At 33.3% G+C, this 10,862-nt stretch overlaps 1 protein-coding gene across 1 annotated transcript in view; it reads right to left on the reverse strand.

Annotated features, from left to right (window-relative positions):
- The window catches only part of LOC114337986 (thyroid receptor-interacting protein 11), a 270,838-nt gene extending 262,066 nt beyond the window's left edge, over positions 1–8,772 (reverse strand). The window contains exons 1-2 of the mRNA XM_050661112.1: positions 8,557–8,772; positions 8,363–8,427 (exon numbers count right to left, since the gene is read on the reverse strand). Coding sequence (XP_050517069.1) covers positions 8,363–8,427; positions 8,557–8,647 — 156 coding nt within the window. The 5' untranslated portion in view covers positions 8,648–8,772. The remainder of the gene's footprint in view (positions 1–8,362; positions 8,428–8,556) is intronic.
- Positions 8,773–10,862: the final 2,090 nt, after the last annotated feature.

Below are 10,862 nucleotides of genomic sequence, written 5' to 3' on the forward strand. Positions count from 1 at the left end.
ATGCCTATACTACGGACACCCGGATACCGTTACACATACGATGCTAGAGTGCAACAGATGGATTGTAGAAAGGAACAGAATGGAAAGAGAGACAGGTGTGAATTTTGTGACAGTGCGAGAAATGATTGAGAGAATGATTGAAAATAAATCTGGTTGGACTAGTATACACAATTATATCCGTGTAGTGATCAAGAAGAAAGAAGAGGAGGAAAAATGGCTGTACCAACGATAGGGATGAGAGGGAAATATATTGTAAGTAGAAGGTAGAGGGAATAAGTTTTGAGAGGCGAGTAGGTGAGTTAGATTGTATGAGACAGACTGTGGAAAAGAAGCTCAAAAAACCCAATGTCGGGACCAAAAAAAGGGGGAAACGGGGAAAAGGAAGGGCCTCCGTTGCTTACAGTCTGTGGATAAATGAAGGTAAAGTGCTTCGGAAGCGATGTCGACCTTGCAGCGGCCATTCCGCTTTCGGGGCGCTAGATGACAGAGGAGGGTCTGGTTTAGCAGGTAGGCATTCGGCGTAGCCTCGACGACGAGAGAGCGTTTTAAAGTACCTAGGGAACTATCGTTCGGGTTACGAAGAATGAATAATGCACTAAGGTCAGTCAGGCAGCGTTCTGGACTGAGATGTCTTTTGAAGATTACAAATCCCCCTCTTTAAAGATAAAAAAAAGAAAAAATATTCTGCATCCTAGGCTTCAGATGGTAAAGTTTTTAACCTTACCATGATTAACACCTTGGCCGCGTTTAGAGATATTTATAAAATTATGTTGAGAGCGTCATGAGGCATAGGGTCCGGTATGCTCCATTTGCCACCGTGCGTTATGAGAAAGTCGATGCAACTAACCGTTAATCTAATACGAGGTCTATTAACACGTTCGCTACCAACATCTTAAAATTTCGGACATTGAGGGACCACAATTTTTTTTTATTATTTTGAAATAAAATTATTTTAATTGTGCTGTGAATCAATGTAGTAAATATCAGATGCAGAAAAAAGACATTTGAAAGGATTTTTGAACCCGACTCATATATGAGACACTGGTCTATTATATAAATTTTTCTTTGATAGACTATTACCCGATTTCACCAACGATACCTAAACAGTTGCCTTATTAAGTAATTCTTATCGTTAGGAACTTCCTTAAGTCAATACTTAAGAACAATAGCGTTTCACAACTAAAAGAACTAGTCCTGTCGCCAGGGGGGGTACAACGGCCTCGTTAATTCAGATGAACTTACTCAAGTTTTTTTTATGTATTTTGACCCGTAGAACACGAATTTTTTGGGTAACAGTTGATCCGGATGTCGATAAGATTGTTATAGACCAAGAACTTGAGGAATCAAATAACAGCGATTTTTGGCAAAACAAAACAATATTTTGTATTTTTTGAGCCATTTTAAGTAAAAAATATTTCTACAAGTTTTTTCGCAGGATGCACAGTTTTCGAGATAAACGCGGTTGAACTTTAAAAAAATCGAAAAATTGCAATTTTTGAACCCGAATAACTTTTGATTAAAAAATAAAATAGCAAGTCTGCTTACCGCATTTGAAAGTTTAAGTCAAATTATATCGGTTTTAATTATTTGCATTGGTAAAAATTTATTTTTTTATTGTTTAACAAAGCTATAAACACGTAGGGTTTCCCGTGCTTTTACATGCGTTTTAACGCATGTAACGTAGAAATAGTCTTGATTGCACTAGTACCTATTCTACCTACTCGTTCGATTTTAAATGAGAAATCATAGAAACATCACTCACGCACTAGTTGTTTGTAGCTTTGTTTAACAATAACACAATAAATTTTTAGCAATGCAAATAATCAAAACCGACATAATTTGACTTGAACTTTCAAAGGCGCTAAGCAGAATTGCTATTTTATTTTTTAATCAAAAGTTATTCGGGTTTAAAAATTGCAGTTTTTCGATTTTTTGAAAGTTCAACCGCGTTTATCTCGAAAACTGTGCATCCTACTAAAAAACTTGTAGAAATATTTTTTGCTTAAAATGACCCAAAAAATACAAAATATTGTTTTGTTTTGCCAAAAATCGCTGTTATTTGATTCCTCAAGTTCTTGGTCTATAACAATCTTATCGACATCCGGATCAACTGTTACCCAAAAAATTCGTGTTCTACGGGTCAAAATACATAAAAAAAACTTGGGTAAGTCAATCTGAATTAACGAGGCCGTTGTACCCCCCCTGGCGACAGGACTAAACTGCTTATCTAGGAATTCTTTTCTAGGTATTAATTCGGGTACGTTTGAACTATTTTTGATAAATAAAAAGAAGAATAAGATGACATTACCTTACTTTTTCGATTATTTTTGTCATTATTGTTTGTTTGACAAGTTGGTTTTATTCAGTTTTGTACTGTTATCTGTTATAGTTATTTTATTTAGTAGTTAGTTATTTGTGAATGTCTTGTATTATGTTATTTGTATATGTACAGTGAAATGGAGGGAAAGAAAAGAGTTGTAAATTTCACATTGACGAAAAATTAAAGTTAGTTGAATTGTCATTAGTGAAATCATTTTAAAATAAATAATATGTTGAAAATTGCTTTTAATTATTAATTTTTTAATGACACACTTTTAGTGATATCATGAATGGGTTTTTGAAACACAACACTAATTTGTTATAGGTAGTAGGTAGACTACATAATTTTGTCAATAGACCTGTAAAAAACTCCAAGTGATTTTCTATATTTTCCAACACATATTATATTATTAATATAAAAGACAATACAAAATTACAACTATAATATACCTAATATTACACAATAACAGAAAAATTAAGGTAAGAAGCAAATTATTGACAAACGTCACAAGTACATTAGTTAAAATTGTAAAAATTATAACCTGACTGTCAACGATAGGTAATACCTAAAGTTTAGGGAGATCGAAAACCGTATCCTAACGTAAGGTAATGCTTAAGCGGTTTAGGCAATTCTTATCGTATGGTGAAATCCGTTTTAGAGTTAGGAAGTACCTAAACGCACTTAGGTAATTCTTAAATATTTAGGTATCGTTGGTGAAATCGGGCATATGTGTCTCACTTATGAGCCACTCCAAGAATAATAATTTCGTCTGATTTTTTTTTATTTTTAATTTCTGTTGTTACAAAACGAGCATTTAATGTTTAGAAATTAGATCTTTGATTCGTGATATTCACGAAAACAAGGCTCTACACAAAGTCCAACAGTTTCTCCATATTTGTCCTTACAGTCTGCACAAACAAAGTACGTTTGAGTTCTCTTCTTTTTTGAAGAGCAAACACGACATCTTTTCCTCTTCTCCACCTTCTTTGGATAATGTGGCTTTTCCGTATATGTCGGTTTTTTTAATGATGGAGCACCTGTGTTTCTGTTTGCTTTTAAATATTGAAATACAAGCAACTCTCTAAACTTCAAATAAGTAATTTTTTCTTTGCACTTTATTATATAATAGGTACGTGCTATTCCAAATGCAAACATCCAATAAGTGGAATAGCTATTTGTATAACAAGGGAGGAAAGTGCTACTTTTCCTCCCGAGAATGAAGTTTACTGCCCGACGCGTAGCGGAGGGCAGTAATCATTCAAGGGAGGAAAAGGCACTTTACTCCCATGTTATACATATGGTTTTTCCACCTTCCTCAAATAACAAGTCATTTTTTCATTTTTACTTAATTTATTTATATAACTAACCAACAAAATTTATTAGAACTAAAACTAACAAGTACTTACAATATAACTGTCAACTGTCAAATATAAGTCAAATTAATAATGTAAACATTGTTAAATCAAAATAACAATTTACTGTTTTTTACCATTCTGCAAAATACAGAGTGTTTTATAAATAAACGTTAAAATGTATAGAAACTTACATAATAGAAAATAGATATTGTACAGGGCGTCAATAAGTTACATTTCATGAATAAAATACCATGACGTCACTTTTACTTTTCCTCCCTAGGGAGGAAAAATATTTTCCTCCCTAGGGAGGAAAAGTACAACTTTGCTCCCTACAACCAGGTCCGGAAAAGTATACTTTCGGTAGAGGTAGGTGGAAAAAACACTTTCAGGTACCAACGGACTGTTTTCCGGGGCGTTGTGTAGTAGGTACGACACCATTTGGTCACTTCGATCTATGCCCGACATATTTTTGTTATAGTCTAGTATGACATTACAATCACCATGTATAAACACCAAAACAGCGATTTAAATCAATAAAATGTGTTAAAATAGTAAAACACAGCAAAGCAGCAAACACGTGTTGTTTGTCGGCAGTTACAAATGAAATTGGTTAGTGACTGAGAGACCATCCGACACAATCACGAGCCAGACCTTACTATAGACCACTGAAAAATATGAAACCTTTACAGTAGACGGGTACAACGGAAATCGAATAAAATAGTAATATTGCTAATGGCTCATTTTTGAGACGGCAGTCCAGCAGAAAATTGTGAGTGGCTCTTATATGGGACGCTTGGTAGCGAACGAGTTAATCTCTTAATACAGCCAAGGTGTTAAACTTTTTTAACTTGTTTTTTATGATAGTCCTTTGTGCCGTTCTAGATGTTTTTAAACAACTTTTCACATACAACTTTTGCAAACTTCAAACAAAGATTTTTTATACTAATAAAAACTGCATAAGATATAACCTCTTTTTCAATCATACATGGATTCCTCTCTCTTCATAGTGGTATTTTGAAACTATTGACCATAGCTCTGAAGATTACTTTATAAGCTGAAAGTGCTCAGCTAGGAATGAACTTTTACACACTTCAAAAATACTTTTCTTCTCCTGTCACTCACTAGTTTTAGATCAGATAACAGATAAACTTTTAGCTAACAGGGTAACATTGGGTTAGGTGAGAAATAGTGAAGGTGACTTAGAAAAAAAGCTGGAACAGTGAGAAACAGAGCAAGCTGAAACAGAGACAAGCTCTTCAGGAAAAATTTCTAAACTTAGTAGGACAAAGACAGAGTATTTGGAATATTCGTTTAATGATGGAGTTACTACAAATAAAATGATATATTTGTATGGTGAAATGAAAAGTGAGGGTTATAAATAGTACTTTTCATTCACAGTCATTTGTTTCGAGCTTCTGTCAAGTGTCACATAATATTAATATATCTACGTCATACGTTATTGGTATTACCAATGATACAAACCCAAGACGTATGACGTAGATATATTAATATTATGTGACACATGACAGAAGCTCGAAACAAGTGACAATCGATGAAAAGCCCTATATAGTTCTTTTCATGAGGATTTTTCAGCGCGTCACAGTTTTTCGATTTCTTTCTAACGCATTAAATTGTATGTGACAGAAAAAAACGTATGTCGGTGATTACATTTCGTCGGTGACATTTATAACATTTATTCTAGTTGTCAATAGATGGCGCCACAAATTATTTACGAATTATATAATATATCTACGAATATAATCTGTACAATTTATAAGACTATACAAATCAAAGAAAATACCATATGCAATAAAAACAATTGATTTGTTGTTATGCCAAATTGCAAATAAAATGTGACAACTGTCAGATCTAACTAAAATGTCATGTTAGAATAAATGTAATAAATGTGTATTATCACGGACTTACCTTTTTTTCTATCATTTGTGAGGCACTGAAAAATGCTCATGAAAAGAACTCTACCTAGGATCAGTATTTCAGTACAGTATGAGAGTAATGGAAAAATAGATATAGATGAATGGAGTAGAATTAGGGTTGGATGGATGAAATAGAAGGAAGAGAGTGGTGTGTTGTGTGATATAAAAATTCCAATGAAGCTTAAGGGAAAATTCTATAAAACAGCCATATGACTGGCTATGATGTACGGAACTGAATTTTGGGCAGTTAACCCATTAAGACAGAGAATATATTTTTAAGATCTAATTATATTTTTTTATATTCGTGTATTTAATCATTATAAATAAGGCAGAAATAGTAAAAGAAATTATTTTTTTGGTTTGGTTTATGACATATGTACTGATATCATATGGTATCCGTAGGCATTTAGAGACATTTGTATTTCAAAACTGTTGGTATTACATATAATAATTTTAACATTAAAAATATTATTTTGAAGGTATTTTGACAACGACACCCGATTTGGGCGTCGAAACGTTAATAAAATTATTTTTTTTCAATTTAATTGTGGCTTATTTCCCATCTAAATAGTTAATTATAAAAATGCCACAAGGAAATAGCTTCAGAACAACATTAAAAAAGTTGACTTATTTAGTGTGGTAAGGTACAAAACATTTAATGCAAAGTCCAACGTTACATTTCTAACATATTGTAGTTCCAAAAGAGTTACATCCTTCTCCAGCATAATTCTGGACGGGCTGAAAATTGGCCAAACACTTTTCCTTTAAGTGGTTCATTAGAGGTCGTAACTTCCAAGCCTTATCAGACTGATCTATTTGGGTGTTCTCGGCCACATGAATGAATTTTATAATTTTAAAAAATCTATCTCGCTTCATAGCCTCTGCTCCATTTTGTTATGGGTATTATCTTTCATGCCTCAGTAGCGATGTGTTGCCGGCAAATTATTATATCCCCTAAGTATAAGTTCTTCTAAAAACACAACGTATTTCAGAAGAACTTATTTCTGCGTAAGCTTTATTTTTAAAATGAGCATAGGGTTGCGTTTGTTGTGCGAGGTATTCAAAAATTTTTTCATCAAAAAATAATTCAAACGATTCAACTGGTGACATATCTTTATACATAGGAAAACTGGCTGGCGGAAATTTTCTAGGCATTGCTTGAAGATTGCCTAAAATCCACTTGACTGGTAATTTCTTGGAAAGACGATCAGAAATCCAATCTTTTTCTTCTGGAGAAATCGAAATATTGTTTTTATGCCTTGGAGGAATGTCTTCTACACTTTATGCTATATGTCGTCATCACCCATATATGATATCCAATGCTTCAGAAAGAGGGAAACCTTTTCTAAAACGTTAAAAGTTTGTTATAAAATAACGAACCATTAAAACACTACACAGTCTCAAAACGCCTACGGATACCATATGGTATCACCAACTTTTGAGTTGACTTACTGCACTAATCTAAAATCACAATCAAGATGCAGTAGAAGTAAACAAACTGAGACACGTTAACTGTTACAAGGAGCACTCCTGAATCATAATTTGTGATTTAAAATGTATATACATAACAAATCTTGATTCAGGAGTGCTCCTTATAACAATTAACGAGTCTCGATTTGTTTACTTCTACTGCATCTTGATTGTGAATGTAGTATAGTGCTGCCGTGCTTAGCGAAAACGCTGTATCTGCAAAAATCTGAAAAAATGAAATTTTTACTTTTTTCTAACCCAAATGTGCATATCTATCTTATTTGCTTACTAAAAATGACGTAAGTTAAACCAAAACACATTAAACACACTGCGTCTTATGCTGTATCCAGTATCCTGTGTAAATGTATACGAATTCTTAAACTAAAATTGATTTTACTTGAATGTGATGTCTCTGCAGATACAGCGTTTTGGCTAAGCACGGCAGAGTGTCAAACCTATTTAGTTTGATTTTTTTGCTAAATGTTATGTCTTCCATAACCAATCCAATTCTACATCACAATCTTTTTAAAAATAATCAGGAATATAAAAAAGTGTACTTATGCCCATTGATGTTCCATTTTCTCATCTACTGCAATGCAACGTGACAGAAAAATTTCTATATTACCACCAAACACAAGTAAAACAACCTGCATAAACTGAAAGTCGACTGTCCAGTGAACAGGTAAACATAGCTCACGTGCTTCTATATTCTTGACTTTGACAATAGCATGCAGGGTTAAAGTTAACTAATTTGCGATACCAAATGGTATCTGTATGCACTAATGGGTTAAAAAGAAAGAGGAACAGTGAATGCATATGGCAGAAATGAGAATGCTTAGATGGATGAGTGGAGTAATAAAAACAGATAAAATTAGGAATGAGTATATTGGGGGAAGTCTAGGGATGACACCAATTGATGCCAAAATGAGGGAGCATAGATTAAGATGCTTTGGTAATGTTCAATGTTGAGGCGTTAATCACCCAATCCAAAGAACTGCTAACCTGCGAGTTCCTGGAAGAAGCAGGAGAGAAAGACCAAAGAAGATCTGGGGGAAACCAAAGAATATGTAAACGGGAGTTCTATCTATGTTCCATAGATTCGCGATATAAACTTATGCAGAAATGCAATTAGGCAAGCCAACTCTGTATAAGTATAATGGCTAAGAGAATGATGATGGCATAGGGACATAGATCACTTAGCGGCAATAAAAGGATGTTTGTAAAAAGTGGCACTTTGATCAGTTAGCATTTCAGGTCTTCATTTAGTAATAATTGTCACTTACTTCCAATTCTTGTTGCTGGCAGAGCTCCTGAAGCTGCTTATAGTCACCGTCCTTAATTTCTTGATCTAAAACGTGATTTGAATTAAATAATTAATAATATAGTAACTATTAAACATATCAACACTAAATATAGGTTAAATGATGCAAACGCCAATTTAGTCCTTACATACAGCTATAATAAAGTTTATGTTTACCTTCTTCTCCATCAGCCAAAACATTATTTGCCAGATTCGAAATTTGCCCCTTGACGATATTTAAACTGTCATTAAAATTAAACCACGACATTTTTAGATTTCAAACTTTATTAATAATTATATATTGAGCGTTTCATTCATGTATTTTTAATTAAACAGAAACTTTAAACTTTTTGCCAACACAACCCAATATGATTTTGACATTCCATTTAAAAACATCAACTGGCATGTGACATCTCATTTGACACTGACAACTGACACTAAACAGTATGAAGCATAGACCATTGACATTGGCATAGACCATGCATAGACGGAAATAATTAAATATTTCTCTTCATATTTACGTTTATCGTATGAAGCAATTTATCGTAGAATTTTTTGCTGAAAGAAATTTATCCTCAAATGATATCTTGAATTAAATTTTTCTAAAAGCCACAGCCTTTACAAAAAAATTCCAAATATGTAAATAACTAGTGAATTTCTATCGCCATCTATTGGCGAGAATCTTGTTCAATGTAGGTAGTGAGAAAATAACAAGTAGGAACCATCAAAACATAAAATAATTTTTATTTTCAGTACCGAGAATACACATGACGACATGACAGGTGGTACTGTATAATGCAAAAATATGAATAAAAAAAATATTTTTTATTTTACATAGTCCCATCATGGACTCTCAAACTCTCTCAAACTTGTTGCCATTCGGCAATATGGCAACAGTCACTCGAGTTCGAGCACTGCGTGCTCTCGTGTCTATTGCAGTGGCGCACCCAGCAGGGGGGTTTTGGGGGTTAAAACCCCTCCCAGGACATAAAAAAATATATAAAGAATAATTTCGGTGCTCCCCCCCCAGAAGAAAAATTTTAGGTGCGCCACAAGTCTATTGCCAGGCAATCAGTTTTCGAAAAATTGTCACATTATTTTCAATTTCTCACTCTCTTGTGATATTAGATAATGTTGAAAACTGCATTCGTTTTTTATTCGTCTTGCATAAAATCAAACCGATTATTGGATCTTTCGGTTTCTTCACGTATCCGTCTATAGTATTTTTACTACAAAAGCGATATTACGTAGGTCAAAATTTTTGACGTAAGAGAACTGTCAAAACATTAGAATGTGACTTTTCATTATTGCCATGTTTATTATAAACATGGCAATAATGAAAAGTCACATTCTAATGTTTTGACAGTTCTCTTACGTCAAAAATTTTGACCTACGTAATATCGCTTTTGTTTATTATAAACATGGCAATAATGAAAAGTCACATTCTAATGTTTTGACAGTTCTCTTACGTCAAAAATTTTGACCTACGTAATATCGCTTTTGTAGTAAAAATACTATATCAGTTATTCTCTCCCATATTTTCATTGGGTAAATAGGGCTTTTCATTAACAGTCATTTGTTTCGAGCTTTTCTCACATAATATTAATACGGGCCATAGCAAACTCAATGTAAAATTCTAAACTGTCAAATTCCTGCTTCCCTAATTATTTTACATCAAAAGTCGTAAGAAACAGGGGATCGAAATCTACATTGAAAACCACTGTTAAAATTGTTCTACAAACAATAATTATTCAAAATTTTGTAAAAAATATACATTTTAAACAGTATCACGCCAAAGTTAGGCCACACACAGTGAAATAATGTGTATAAGGTTGCATTTGGTGACTGAAGACAATTATGTTAACAATTTGAACTGTCACTTTTTTATTTATTTTATCATTTATTGTTTAAAACACAATAAACTTGATAAGATACCCTCAGTCAAAGAGAAAGTATTAATATTAAAGATGTTTTCTTCAGTCAATAGTGTGCGTATTGTCAGTTAAATAGTAACATGTGGCCAAACTTGCACACACATACCTAAGACCCGTTTGCCATTATACTAATTTCAGTACTGATTTCAGTACTAAAAATATTGGTTAGTTGCGCGAGTCGATTTAGTATGAAAAAGTCAGTTTGTGCCAAGTTTGTGTTTGCAACTATCCGAATTGTAATCAGCATATAGGCATGCGCTCTACCTACTAAATTTACATGAGCTTTACTCAAGGTTCATAGATAGGAGCTTTACTAATTGAGATTGCAAGTTGCAAGCCATTAACTTATTAACAATAAAAGATGGGAAGAAGTATTTTTGCAAAACTGGCAAACTTGGCTTTTATTTCTGCTATTAGAGATATATTCACACCTAGTTTGGCTAATTCTGCCTTTATTTCTTCCAAAACTTTAATTCGTGCGTTCCTATTCTATAGAGAGGGTGCTTTGGCACATACAAACATTGATCATTGATTCGATTTGTAAAACTC

This window comes from Diabrotica virgifera, chromosome 9, assembly GCF_917563875.1.
Source record: "Diabrotica virgifera virgifera chromosome 9, PGI_DIABVI_V3a".
Taxonomy (NCBI): domain Eukaryota; kingdom Metazoa; phylum Arthropoda; class Insecta; order Coleoptera; family Chrysomelidae; genus Diabrotica; species Diabrotica virgifera.